Source organism: Gracilinanus agilis, chromosome 4, assembly GCF_016433145.1.
Source record: "Gracilinanus agilis isolate LMUSP501 chromosome 4, AgileGrace, whole genome shotgun sequence".
Taxonomy (NCBI): domain Eukaryota; kingdom Metazoa; phylum Chordata; class Mammalia; order Didelphimorphia; family Didelphidae; genus Gracilinanus; species Gracilinanus agilis.
In genome coordinates this window covers 379490976-379505894 of record NC_058133.1, presented here as the reverse complement: position 1 = coordinate 379505894, position 14919 = coordinate 379490976, and the positions used below count along the sequence as shown (strand labels likewise).

The 14919-nt window shown below is 36.0% G+C and overlaps 1 protein-coding gene across 1 annotated transcript in view; it reads right to left on the bottom strand.

Annotated features, from left to right (window-relative positions):
- Window positions 1–14919, bottom strand: part of NKAIN2 (sodium/potassium transporting ATPase interacting 2) — a 739035-nt gene that overhangs the window by 38408 nt on the left and 685708 nt on the right. Inside the window, exon 5 of the mRNA XM_044675422.1 lies at window positions 4933–4993. Coding sequence (XP_044531357.1) covers window positions 4933–4993 — 61 coding nt within the window. The remainder of the gene's footprint in view (window positions 1–4932; window positions 4994–14919) is intronic.

Below are 14919 nucleotides of genomic sequence, written 5' to 3'. Positions count from 1 at the left end.
AAGGAAGCAGGAATCACAAATAGCTAATTTGTTCATAAAGAATAAATCATGGCAGACTAACCTTATTTTATTTTGTGATAATGGTACTGGGTCAAAAAAATGGTCCATATAATATATGTCCATATAACATACCTAGACAGCACAGTGGACATAGCACAGAAAATCCTGTCTCAGACATTTGTTATATGATTTTGGGCAAATTATTCAGCTTCTATTTCAGTTTATCTGTAAAATGGGGATGATAATAATAGTAATTCCCTCTCAAGTTGTTGTGAGGGTAAAATGTTTATCTGTAAAATGGGGATGATAATAATAGTAATTCCCTCTCAAGTTGTTGTGAGGATAAAATGAGATATTTTAAAGTAAATCTCAAGTGATGCGTAAATGCTATTATTATTGTTATTATTATGCAAAATATTTGTCAAAGTTTTTCGTACAGTATTTTGGATGAGATGGAGAGATGCTACATACAATTAGGGGGATTCTGGATTCATTGAACTAATATAACCAAAGAGTAACCTTTAATGGCTTGATGTTGACTTAGAAGATAGGCCCTAGTATACAACCAAAAGGATTTTTCCTTGGCCCTATACACTTCAATATGTTATCAATGATTTGGATTGTATATATTTTCATAAAATCCACAATTTAAAATTTCGTTTGAGAAAAATTTCAGCGAAAGAAGCTTGCTAACTCCTTGAATTCAGAAAATGAACTATTTGGAGAAAGATACCTGCAGAAACCTACACAGCATCAAGAAGATCCAGAATGAACTTTGGGGTGTAAATGACTGAACTGAAGAGGGTTGAATGCATTTATTTTGAATGTAATTGGCTTTTTGTCAATGCGCCTAGCAAAACATTGGTTTTGCTCTCTCTCACTTCTATTTCCCTCTTATCTCTAACTATTTTAATTCTCTTAGAAGGTGCAATATTATATACACCTGTAGTTAGAAGATTTTTAGGGGTACAAGATGTTTATGCCAAATAATCAATTGGGGAGACAAGTCTCACAAATGCTCACAAGGGGGATTGTGTAGATGGGATTAAGTCTACCATGCCCTTTTTTAGATTTAATCACCAAAAGTGTAAACACCCCACTTATACTTGAGTGGGGGAGGTCTGTAACCTATGTTTGTGAAAGTGGGTGATGAATCAGCTTCAAAGCTTCAGCCTATAATTGGTATATGTAAAATGGAAGGAATGCACAAGAAGTGACACAAAAGAAGAGCCTTTATAAAAAGGAGTTATGACTTCCTCTGAACACTTCTTTGGAGTTCTGAGTTTGCGTTGGAGGCTCTCTTCTCTTTCACCTTGGACAGGATCCTGGAGGAGCTCAGAGGGCTGAGGACCTTGGACTGCTTTCTATTTCTCCTTAGAGCTACCATGTGGGTACATGAAAAAGACTGACTCCTTCTTGGATTTTTTTTTTTAAACCCTTAACTTCTGTGTATTGGTTCATAGATGGAAGAGTGGTAAGGGTGGGCAATGGGGGTCATATGACTTGCCCAGGGTCACACAGCTGGGCGGTGTCTGAAGCCGGCTTTGAACCTAGGACCTCCCGTCTCTAGGCCTGACTCTCAATCCACTGAGCTACCCAGCTGCCCCCCTTCTTGGATTTTCTGAAGGGACTATCCTCAGGAGAGGTCTCCCCTCTAGGGAGAGACTTTGTGGCTAAAGCCCCTCTTTATTCATCAGCAGGCCCTCCCACTGAGGACTAATTATCCCTGCCTGGGTTGAGCCAGGGGCCAGAGCAAAATACTTAGTGTGTTAGGTTAGATATCTTATCCTATCCTCTCTCTGATTTTTCTTACTTTCACCCTTTCTATTTGTAGATATTTGTAAATAAATTTGTACTTGTAAATATTTTTTGTAAATAAATTTTGCAAAAAAAAATACTATTTGTAAATAATTTACCATAAAAATCATTTGGAATTGCTTAAATTCCTGGTGACCAAAACTCTTAAAATATTCAGTCCAACCATAATTTTTATACTTTTTTACAAAACATAAACTGTCATGTCCATTAAGTTTCCAAAGGTCATAAAGCTGGAAGAGGAAGCTGGCTTGTCAGATGATAGGAACCAAAAAGTTCTTGACAAGCTAGAAGAATGAATTAAATCTAATAAGATGAAATTTTGTAGTATTAATGCTTAATAGAGTAATATTTCCTTTACTAGTATTACTGAGTAAAATAATACTTAGTAGCACTAATAATACTTAGAAGAGTTAAATGTGAAATTCTATACTTGAGTTCCCAAAATCTCATGTCTCAATTTCAAGATTCAAGAGATTTTCTTTGACAAGTAGTTTTTTTGAAAAAAGATCTGGGCATATTATTGTATTTCAAGCTCAGCAAGGGTTGATATTGGGATATGGCAGCCCCAAATGCAAAATATGGTCTTATACTCTATTAATAGACGTTTTTAATTATACCAAAAGGGAGATTATAGTTCTATTGTGTACACTCCTTTGTGAAGAGAGGGATTTTGCAAAATGATGCAAAGAAATGTGCAGGAACAGAGAAAGCAGGGAGAAGAGGGTGGAATGTTGGTGGCAGAAGGGTTCTGAGGACCAACAGTGTGAAGGGACTGTTGGAACTTTCCGGGAGTTGCTCTAGAACTCTGTGAGGAGAGACAGCTTTGAGACCTTTCTCCTGGATTGAAATCATCCAAATACTGAGAAAGTGTTTCCTGATTTGAGATCATCTGTGATCCTGCATCTGTTCCTGATCCCTGAAATCAATACCTGTGTGGTCTCAATCAAACTAGCAACTTACTTTGAGGGTTAGCCCTGAAGGTGACTGGATTGAGGTTTCAGTGTATTTCTCAAGCAGATCTAGGGTTAGCTAATATGAGAAGAACATCTAGATAGACAGGATCTCTAAGCTTGCCTCAGCTTTGGCCAAGGGCAGAAGACATTGTCATTCATATGGGTGTTAGTCAGGGATTCCTACTACCCTCTTTCCTGATCCAATTTAATCATGCATTTTAATAAGCCACCATAAAAAAAAATAGCAGTCAGATTTGTGGGCTAAAGGAAGAAGATTCATTAATTGGAAGTTAGCCTGGATTGAGATTGTTTCCCAACTGGGTAAAGCAAAACTCCCAGTCATCCGTTTGGATCTCTTTCCCCGGTTAGCTTTCTGTGGCAGAAGAGGGGAACCCTTGGAGGGCTAGGTTGAGCCAAGTCCTACCCAAAAGTCTATCCCCTCTCCTAAGGGGTTTCTCTGTATGGGTTACTGTTACAGCTGTGGTTCCTTCCCTTATTATACTGGCTAAAGTCAGAGAAGTCTCCATCTTTGTTCTCTGTTGCAAAGTGAGATATCCTGTCAGATCAGGTTATGCTAAACCCTGGTCACCCATTACATTCATCATACAAGGTCTCCCACTTTCCTTTTACCACTTGGTCAGGTCCCAGCTGGAGTAGTGTGTCCAATTTGGGTGCCACATTTTAAGAATAACGTTGATAGTCAAGAGAATGTTCTTGGAGGCATGATGAGAGACATTTCTACTTGAATACTAATTGAAGGAACTAGAAGTTTATCTTAGAAGAGGATAAAATGGGAAAACAAAGCTTGGGAGTTGTAGAGGAGGAGGTTTCAGCTTGATGCAAGGTAAACCTTGACAATTATATGACTCAACAATTGAGTGAATTATTTTAAGAGGTAGAGAGTTCCTAGTCAAAGATGGATTATCACTTTTTAGGACTGTCATAGCACTGATTATCACCACTTTTTAACATCTCTTCCAACTCTGAAATTTTGAAATCTTGGAGCCCAAAAGCTGTCAGAAAAAAAAGTAGATTCAGGAAACATTTATGTAGAGGTAATATTAAATGTCATAGTTATGAATGAAAATTTCCAATGAGAGAATGTAAAGAGGGAACAAAAGAAGACAATGAGCTGAGTCTTGAATGTTCACTTCATAGTATTGGAAAGAGGCAAAGGATTCAGAAAGGTGACAGCAATGGAGTTGTTAGAGAGGATTTTGGTGAAGATCCAAGAAAATATGATGTCTCTGAAACCAAGGGAGAAGTGAATATCCAGAAGGAAAGTTAATCAACAGGGTCTGATGCTGTTAATAATCAAAGAGAACGAGGGCTGAGAAAAGCTCATTATTTAAGGAGGTTACTAGGAAATGACTCAGTAGAGTGGTGGGAAAGGAAGCCAGATTGTAGGAGCCTACTCAATCAATCAACAAATATTCATCAAGTATCCACTATGTGCCAGGAGCCAGGCTAAGCACTGGGGATACAAAACACAATGAATGATAGAAATAAGCTTTAATCTCAGGTTGTTTTCTTAGAGAGTGGGTGGTGAGGAAGTGATGGATGTGTGCAGAAAATTTTTTTATTTAACTCAGCAATGAAATGACATGAAGAGAGATGGGACAGAAGCTGGATGGGGGTAGAAAGGCCAGGAGGAGGTTTCTTTTTTCACATTGGGGAGACTTGATTCTGCTTGTAGGCATATAAGGAAAAGCCATTGGAGAGGGAATGTTGTAGAATGGATGTCACTGATTGTTAAGAATTTTATCTCCAGATGCAGAAAGAGTTAATGACCAGTGAAAAATGAGAAAATTATTATAAGGCATAGCTTTTCTCAACTTTTTTCTTTCTTTTCCCAACCCCTTTCACACTTACCATCCCCTCTCTCCCACCCTTTAGCCTCTCATGATTGTTTTAGAGTGGAAAGAAGTTTAAGAATCAGATTATGGCTTCCTGAATAGATGTACAAGCTCATTTTAGTAATACACTGGACTGGATCCTTTTATAAAAAATTCTTCAGCTTTGCTGGGGACAAAAGACTCATCTCTTTTTTTTATTATTATATATTTGGGGTAATGTCTAAGAAGTAAGAAGGCGAGGTAGGAGGCATTGGAAAAAAGCTGCTTTTCACTTGAAAGGAAGGCAAAAGAGCTTTAATACTTACAGCTGTCCTCTTCTTCAGTAATACATTTCACAACATAACAGGCGTAGATGAACCCTGCCAGCTGAAACAAAACAGAAGAGCTTTAGAGAGGAGGCACAAGGCAATAGAACAGGATTTGGCTGGGGAGGTACTTCAAAGGTAGACAATTTCCCCCACTGTTTTTCCTTAGAAGTGAATCTGAAATCCTGGGGCCTTGATTTCGATGTGTTTTGACTTGAGTGGTGTTGATCTGTTTGACAAGTAAATATTTTGCTGTTTTTTTTTTCTCTGACCTGAACTCATGTGTGCAATCATTTTGAGACAGATAATCTAAAGTAGGTGATTGGAGATGTGGAAATACAGAATGACACTGAACAATCAACAGCTAGTGTTCCATGAGATACAGTGCCAATCAACTTACATCTTAGAATTATACCACAACCCCCAGCATAAAGCCTGGGTGTATAATATCTGATTAACTGAAAGTGGTCATAAGGGAAACTAAGAACTCTAGTGTTTTGTGGTAATGACAACAACAGCATTTTGCAATAATAATAAATGATATAATGTGGCACTTTACATGCATTACAGTATTTGATTTTCACAATGACCCCATGAGGTAGCTTGTATAAATATTATTGTCCTCATTTTTAGAAATAAGAAAAAAATCAAGTTTTTGAGGAAATAAAGGATATTCCAATGTCACAAAAATTTCTTATTTAGTACTTGAGCTCAATAATTCTGACCCCAAATCTAATGTTTTTTCCAATATATCATGCTGGATTTTGTATGCTGCATGCATTCAAGTAGAAGAAATTAGATTCTTGTATAGATTGCATAGTTATATAAGTCTCCTTCAGATTTTACCTTCTCTAGTCCACTGGGCACATATCTGTGAATTTTTTTTTCCAATATGGATTTGCCTATATATTTCCCTGTTGAAATACCTTCAATGACTCCCTATTACATAAAGGAATACAAATCCTTACAATAAACATAAAATAAAAATACAGAGTCCTTATCTTGGCACTTAAGGGTATCTACAACCTAGTTCCAACCTCTTTTTCTAGTATTATTTTATATTACTTTACATAATCCAGTTTTTGTCAACCTGGATTACTAGCCAATCATTCTTTAAACTTTCCTTTCTCTTCCCATCTTATGATGAAGGAATTCCTTATTTCTGTAATGCAGCCCTTCCTTTGTTGTGTCTGCTAAATTATTTTCTTCCTTTAAGACTCAGCTTTGCTGTTACCTTCTCATGAAGCTTTCCCAAACCTCTCCCCATGCTCCAAATTTTTTTGAAGTACTTTTTTTTTTTTTGCAATCCCCTCTGTTCCCTTAGTGTTACTATTTATTAAAATACTTATTTTGTCCATATATTACTTTTCCCTATGATACTGTAAGATCCATATCTCTGAATCTAGCTCTGTACTTAGCTTAGTGCTTTGCACAAAAGAGACATTTAAAAGTATTTATAGAATTGAATTGATGAAGTAATAGATTAAATGGACACTGTAAAACAAAAGATTATTACCTATTTAACTTAGCGAATGCCATTTAGTGAATATATATATATATATATATATATATATAGTGAGTATACATATACATTTTAGTGAAATATAATAGAAAATTAGTGAATTTTAGTGAATATATAATGAAAATACACCCCATTTTCTATCACAGAAGAGCATATTCTTGTGGTGAATACATTGTAATTTTAATTTTGCTCTCCTTAGCATTTTTTTCACAGTGGTAAATAGAACAGTGAGGTTGAATATAGATCTTCCTTGGAACTGGCAACTTTAAAGGACATCTATCCACCTAAGTAGACGGTTGTTAACTTCTTAATTCCAATAATATAGTAAAGTCAATTTCTGGGTACTAGTCTAGGGGACAAAACAGTAATGAAATTTATAGTGTGTCCTCCTCTCCTCCACACTGAGGAATGGGGACATTTTTACATTTTATAAACTCCTTTCCATTTTTATGGAATATGAAAAAGCATGCCCTCAGGAAAATGGCCATAATCATAAGACATTCACAATTGCTTATCTTCATTTCAAAGGATTGATGTGTCTGATGTGTGAGAATATTTGGTTGTGGGGTGAGAGGCCAAATGGAGAACAGGAGAAATTCCCATTCTTCCATCAAGATACATAAGACCTATCTCATAATCAGAAATAGTACAAGCCAGAAATGAAAGGAAGTGACAGGCATACAGAAGCTTTTTTTCCATTAGCTGACAGGATATAGGCTATCAAAAAGTTAGCTAAGAGTAGAATATCTTGAGTCAGGACTTACCACAATAAGTATTTACAGTTGCAGCAGAGCTTAGGGAGAGATAAATAGGAATCTATTGGCAAAGGAAAATTGAAAAGCCTTATTTAAAATTTTGGAAAGAATAAGTGCTCTGGTTGGGAAAGGACAGATATTATTGTATGGGTGAGAGAATAGAGAGGATTCCAAAAACGACCATGATTTCATGGGTCCTAGAACCATTATGAGTCACAGAGTAACAGCAAAACCAGTATAGCTATGACATTTTGCATAAATAGTTTATAATGTTTCTAGGAGGAAAATTCGGGATATACTTGTTTCCTGAACATAAACAGAAAATGCAAAACGTTCTCCATTTAACTTAATTAAAGTTTGGGATTATAGATAAGAAAGGAATTGACTGTCCTTAAAGTCAGTTGTTTTGTTGCATATCTATCATGCCAGACAAATAAAATCAATATCTTCCTCAGAGAATACTGGCTTTGTGACATAAAAATAATATTAACCAAATTTAATCAAAAACATTTATTAAACACTTACTATGTGCCAGGCACAATACCAATTGCTGAGGATACCAAAAAAAAAAAAAAAAAGCAAAAACAGTACCAAATCATTGAGTTAATCTGAAAATCATAAACTTTTAGAGTTGACTGTGACCTAATTGACTTAAATTAATAGATTAATTTGGAAGGGCAATCATAACCCTTTCGTTAAAAATCACAGGAATTTATTGATATATTTTGTTTTTGAGTCATCTAGATTTCCTCTTTTAACCCCTTTTACCCCCTCCTAGAGAGCCATTAAAATACTAATGAATTTCTTTAAAAGAAAAAGAGGAAATGAAAATATTCCTTTATATGAAATGTTTCACATTCCATGAATGGGTTTCACACCTCTTTCCTTATCTTTTTAAAAGTGAGGGAGAAATGTCTTTTCCCATCTAATTTGAGGCCAAGCTTGTTCTTCATATTTCAAAAAAATTATTTTTATTTCATTTGTGCTTATTTACTTTTGCATTGTTATAGTAATTCTGTGTATTTTTTTCTCAGATCTGATTGTATAACTTTGAACCAGAACCTTTTCTTTCTGATGACTTCTACATTTCATCTAGCATATTATTACCAGGGCAACTTCCTAAAAACATTCTTGTGGACTTCTTCATTTTCTCCCTTGTATCCTTAACTCAGTGGTACAATACTTGGTATATAGTGGACCCTTTTGAAATACTTGTTGGTGAGAATGAAACTAAATTACAACAAAATGACTAGGCTAGTCTAGTCTCTTTCTGTAGCAGATTGACAGACCATGGGTGAGTGAGAGACATTTGCTGTAAGATTTTATCAAGTATTTTGATTTGTTCTTGTGTAACATAATTACCTATCACCTGTAAAAATTATATGTAAACCACACAACTATACAGGAGATTCATTGCTCTTTGGAGGGTCAGGTTCAGAATGATTAGTTGTCAATCAGGACTCATCTACAGAGTTGTGGTACACAGAGAGTCAAGCTTGGTTTCAAAGTTTCAAACAGTGACCATTTAGGATGTTTACACTCTACAAAAAGAATGCATCCTTCAGAGCTCAGTTCAAATTTTATCTCTTCAAGAAAGTAATTTTTAGTAACAGATTCCTTTTGATACAAATTACTCTAGCATTTAAAATCGTTATCACCCATATTGGTACTCCCTTGTGTCAAAGGCATCCTTATTGTTGTATTCTCCCTGTTTTGTCAGCCCAGTGACAAATTCTTGACTCTACATTCTCATCTCTTATATCTGCTGAGTGGTCAAATCTTGCTTTTTCTAATTTTGTAACATGTCTTAGAAATATGTACATCTCTCTGATCATATAGCTATCATCCTGATTTAGGCTGACTTGATTACTTCCATGGATTCCAAATTTACTCCCATGCCTCATGCCTTTTCCCTCTTCAGTCCATTTTTTAAAGCACAGATCTGACTAGGTGAGTTCCATTTTAGTAATGACTTCTTATTGTCTCTGATATTATTCCAACCTATATTTTAGCCTCATTGTGTTGAACCCAAATTTTAATAACCAGATTCAGTTGTGGCCGGAGGAATCACACTGACAATGCAATACGCAAGAAGAGGCTCATTTATTGACTAGCATGAAGCTAGGATCAGTAGGCAGAGAGAGAGAGACTTGCCTGACTGACCCTTTGGATATGTTAGCCAAGGGTTTTTATGGGGTTTCTGGAGTGGGGGGGGGCCTAGGAACAGTCATTAAGAAGGGATGTTAAGGATCAGGGGTGTCAGGAACCATCTGACAACCATTCATCAAGGGGGTGTTAGGATCAGGGGTCAGTAAGCATCTAGCAACTATCCATCAAAAGGGGAAATAAGGAAGATAATTATGTGCTGGGAAACATTTTGGAGCTGGAGGTTTCAGGAGACTGAACAAGGTGGGGGCCAGGAAACAGCTTGCCCAGGCTAGATATAGTTCAGTTAGTCTGTCAGGTTGAATTCTAGGCCCAACAATTGTACATTACTTTCTTACCTTCACTCTGTGATCCAATCAAATTTGCCTCTTTGGTTTCTTATCTATAACATTCTGGCTCATTCCTGTCTCTATATTTTTGTGCTATTTCTAATGCCTAAAATTCACCTCCTTCTTACATCTGCTTCACAGAATCAATTTCTTCCTTCAATATGTGGTTTAAACATCAGTCATAACAATAATAATAATCAACACTTAATATAGCTCTTACTAAATGCCAGGTATTTTTCTAAGGACATTACAATTATTATTATCTCATTTGGTCCTCACAACAACCATGTGAGGTAAATGCTATTATTATCCCAAATTTATAGATGGGGAAATGGAGGCAAAAAAAAAATTAAATGTACTGTACATAGCTAGTAGGTGCGAGATATGAACTCAGGTCTTCTGAACTCCAGGTTCAGTACTCTAACCACTGGGCCATTTAGCTTTCTTGATCTCCTCAAATGGTATTTCCTTTCTTCTCAAAATACCTTTTTAAAATACTAAATACTAAAAAGTTTTAAACTATTTTTTCATATTCCTTGGTATTTTTACTTGACTTCTTCTGTATATACTAGTATATGTCATTTTTGTCTACTCACTGAGAATCCTTGTTTGTGGTGATTTTTCCACTCATTGTCCTTCTATCCCCATTGCATCACATAATGCCTGACACATAGTAGATGTTTAATAAATACTAAATGATTGATTGGAATGAGGGATAAGTTTCTCATAATGATAGGAGGTATCAAGATGGTGGGGTTAGCCCAAACTTTGGAAGATATTATTAAAATTAGAGAAAACTTCAATGAGTTATTCATGGGAAAGTTTATATGGAAATATCAGATAGGACTGGGATTATTAACTATGGAGAAGAGAAGTGTGAGAAGTCTACTGACAGTTTTTAAGTATATGAAGAACTCTTAAATGGAGAACTATTAATTGCTATTTTTTACAGAAGACAAAAAAGGAGATAGGCTAAAAAGGCAGCATGAGGGCTTTAGATTAGATGAAAGGAAATGTTTTTTTCTGGCTGTGAAGAATATTAAATATAGATTACCAAGGGAGATGTGAAAGTCATTTATCTGGAGATGAATAGGGTAGCTATTCATCTTTCTGGGATAGTTAGGATATGATCTTGCCTAAAGGCAAAGGCATGTGGATTGCCTCTCAAGGTCTCTTCCATTCCTGTAATCTTATTAAAATCGTCAATAAACAGAGTCCTAGAATTTCATAGGCGAGTCATCTAGCACATGATTTAAATAGGTTCATGGGATCACAGAATTGTATATCTGGAAAAGACCTTAGAAATTACCCAGTCTAACCTCTATATTTTATAAGAGAGGAAGCTAAGTACCAGAGAAGCTAAATGCCTTGCCAAAAATCATACAACTAATTGGTGGTATGATCAGGAATAGTACCTGAGGGTTCCTGACTATAAATTCAATGTTTAGTGCCATATTACACTATTAAAATTCTATGTTCTGCAACTTTATTTTATTTAGTTTATTACTTCTTTCAAGAGGAAAGATTGTGCTATATAAATAACTATATAGTCATATGTGTTCAGCAACTATATGTGACTGCTTTCTTCTTAAAACTGTATAATATTTGGGATAGACCTTACTTTTAAGTCTTATGATAGCCTCTGCTGTCATCTGTGTCCTTGACTTATCCTCCTACTAGACTATCAACTTCTTGATGACAAAAGACTGTTTTTCTCATATTTCTTTGTTCTGTATCACCTGGCACAAGCATTTGCATGTTGTAAGTGCACAATAAATATCCTAAATTTGAATTTGTTCAATTGTATATTTCCTTATGTATTTATGAATGTATAGAACATAATCCTCTGCTTTCATCAGTAGGCAACTTCTCTTCTTTTAAAATTTATGCAATATGAAAAATTTTCTAAATCACTTTGATTAGAGAACTGCAGATCAAAAACAACTCTGGAGTACCATCTCACAACTATCAGACTGGCCAATATGACAGTAAAGGAAAATAATACATGTTGGAGAGATGGCAAAATTAGGACACTAATGCATTGTTGGTAGAATTGTGAACTGATCCAACCATTCTGGAGGGCAATTTGGAACTATGCCCAATGATCTATAAAACTGTGCATACTCTTTGATCTAGGAATACCACTACTAGGTCTACATCTCAAAGATATCAAATAAAGGGAAAAGGACCTATTCATACAAAAATATTTATAGCAATTCTTTTTATGGTATCAAAGAATGGAAATGGAGGGGATGCCCATCAACTATGGAGTGACTGACATAATTGTGATATATGATGGTGATGGAATACTATTGTGCTATAAGAAATGATGAGGAAGAGGATTTCTGAAAAGCCTGAAAAGACCTACATGAACTGATGCAGTGAGCAGAATCAGCAGAACAATTTAGATAGTAACAGCAATATTGTTCAGTGAACAAGTGTGAAAGACTTAGCTATTCTAGTAATACAATGATCCAGAACAAATCTGAGGTACTTAAGACAAAACAATGTTATCCATCTAAAAAGAACTGTTGGAATTGGAATGCAGATAAAAGCACATGATTTTTCACTTTAGTTTTTTTGTGTTTTTATTTTGGGGTTTTGGTTTTATATGAGAATTCTCTTACAACAATGAATAATATGGAAATATATTTTGCATGATGATACATGTATAATTTGTATAACAAACTGCTTAAAATCTCTGGAAATGCAGAGGGAAGGGAGACAATTTGGACCTTACAACATCAGAAAATATCTGAAAAATTTCTTAAAAAAACAAAAAATGCATAAGTATTATATCATCCTTTTCTTATCCTCATCAAAGCTTGCTGTTGAATTCTTTAACCTAACTCAGTGATTCAATATATGGCTAACAGATTCAGTATAAGACTAATATAACTCACTACTGCATCCCATGGTACCATTCTCATTGACTTTCATATCTATGTTGATTACGCTAATAATATCATTTTTGTTACAGACCTCTGATTCCCTCAGCTCCAATGATGCTCATCTCTACCTAATCCGCGTTAGCTATCCACTAGTAGGAACATCTCTGAAATCTTATCATTAACTGAAATTGTTGCACTTTGAAGATCTTTTTTCCTACTCCCTCATTGCTTTGAAAACTTTGTTAGCAGTCTAGAAAATATAGGCTTGGTTGGTGCAGTTAGGGGATTAGCACAATGGAGATTTTTTTATACTCTTATTCTCTGTCTTAGTATCAGTCCTAAGACAGAAGAGTGCCAAAGGCTAAGTCAGGGGTTGGCAACGTATGGCTCTCGAGCCATATCTGGCTCTTTTGAGGGCCAAATATGGCTCTTCCTGCAGGAGCCATAAAGTCAATTTTTTTTTCAGGCGCTATTACAGGAGCGCACACTGTGAGCACTGTACGGCTCTCACGAAATTACATTTTAAAAAATGTGGCGTTTATGGCTCTCGGAGCCAAAAAGGTTGCCGACCCCTGGGCTAGGTAATTAAGGTTAATTGTCTTGCCCAAGGTTATACAGCTAGGAATTATTTGAGGACAACTTGAACCTAGGTCATTCTGAATCTTTGTCTGGTGCTCTATCTACTATGCTACTGTGAAATTGGAAATCTTGTACCTTTGAACTCCATTAGCCAGGAGTCTTCTGACTTCCCGTCCTTATTGGCAGAGGCAGAGAGGAGATAAATTGGGTGGAGTTCCATGTCTAGGGGCGCTTTTTTGCTCCCTCTTGGTGGTTTTGGTGGAGTGGGCATTTTGAACAGGTAGATTAGCTTGGTGGTTTTTTATTTTGTTATATAATTACCTTTTTATTCTTTTACTTCTAGTGGTTATAAATAAATCTTATGAAAATACATTATTTGAAGTTACTGTATATTCATTTTAATTTTAAACTACTTAGCTGCCCCCATATTGGAACTTTGACAAACAACTTATAATTTTACCCTTAAAAGGAGACGCTGAGGAGAATTTCATTGTCATTCTGACAGCAGGACAGTAGATTTGAGTGTGCTGAGCATAAGAACTGGAGAGTGGGTTGCCTTAGATAAATGAATAAACCAATATGGATTTTCAGGGGGTCTTCATTTCCCACCCTCGTGAATGTTTTCTGTTGCCCACTGGAGTTTAGTTATATTAATTGGACCCCCAGGGAATATGCTTATATCTGTGTATCCTTTGGGAATGTGGCATCTGGAAGGAAGTCATATACAATTAGGTATCAGGATCCCACAACTTCCTTACAGGGGTCTCCACCATAGACTCATTATTATTGCTTAGCCTTCAGGTATTTTCTGTGCTCAAGACCTCAGGAAGTTTCCAATACAGCAAAGCACACAGAAGTTCTCCAGTAAGATACCCTATAGAAGAACACAGATAACATATAAGGCAAACTGCCCAGGAATTGTTCTTTATCAGAGAAGAAGAGATGTTATTTCGTGTTAGAGTGATTGGCAATAGTTGCTCTCTTTATTTCTTACAGAACAATTGCTCTGAAGCCTAGACAGCTAAGAACAGACATCATAAGATGTGCTTCACTCCTAGAGAACACATTTATGGCACCCCGTATATCAGAGCCAATTTTTGAAATGTCAGAGCTGAAGAGGCAGTCCATGTTGATCTTAGGACTTGCTTATGTTACTAGGGAAATATATAGGTGACAAAAAATTTGTTAATTGATTCTGCTAGATGCTACACATCCTGACTGATAAGCCTATACCATTCTCTCTAGTTCAACAGCTATATGAGAGTACCTTATCTTTCAATCTTTTGATTCCTCTAGTTCTCTTCTATTCTAATATGATCTGCTTTTCTATCCTGGCTAGACCTCATGCACAAGCCATCCTCTATCATACCTCACTACTATTATTTTTCCTTTTCTACTTTGCTCTTCTCTAACCTTGGGAAATCCCTTCTCTATTTCCCCCCACTCCCCCTTTCTTAGAGCTCTTGGCATTTCTAGAGAAATTTCTCAAAGTTAATTGACTGGGTCCATTATCAACATTAATTGAGCTGTTGATACTGTTAATATGTGATCCTTGCCCAATGACCACTGGCAGTGAACTGAGAGAATTGAAGACATCTATGTTGTCATTCATATTCAATAAAACTAGGAAACAAAGAAGTTTAAGCTAGTCAGAGAATGGCTCAGAGTTCTCATTGGAGGCAAATGAAGAGGTAGCAGAATTAGTTTCATTATGAAGCCAGAGGCAACAAGATTTAGCACTCCAT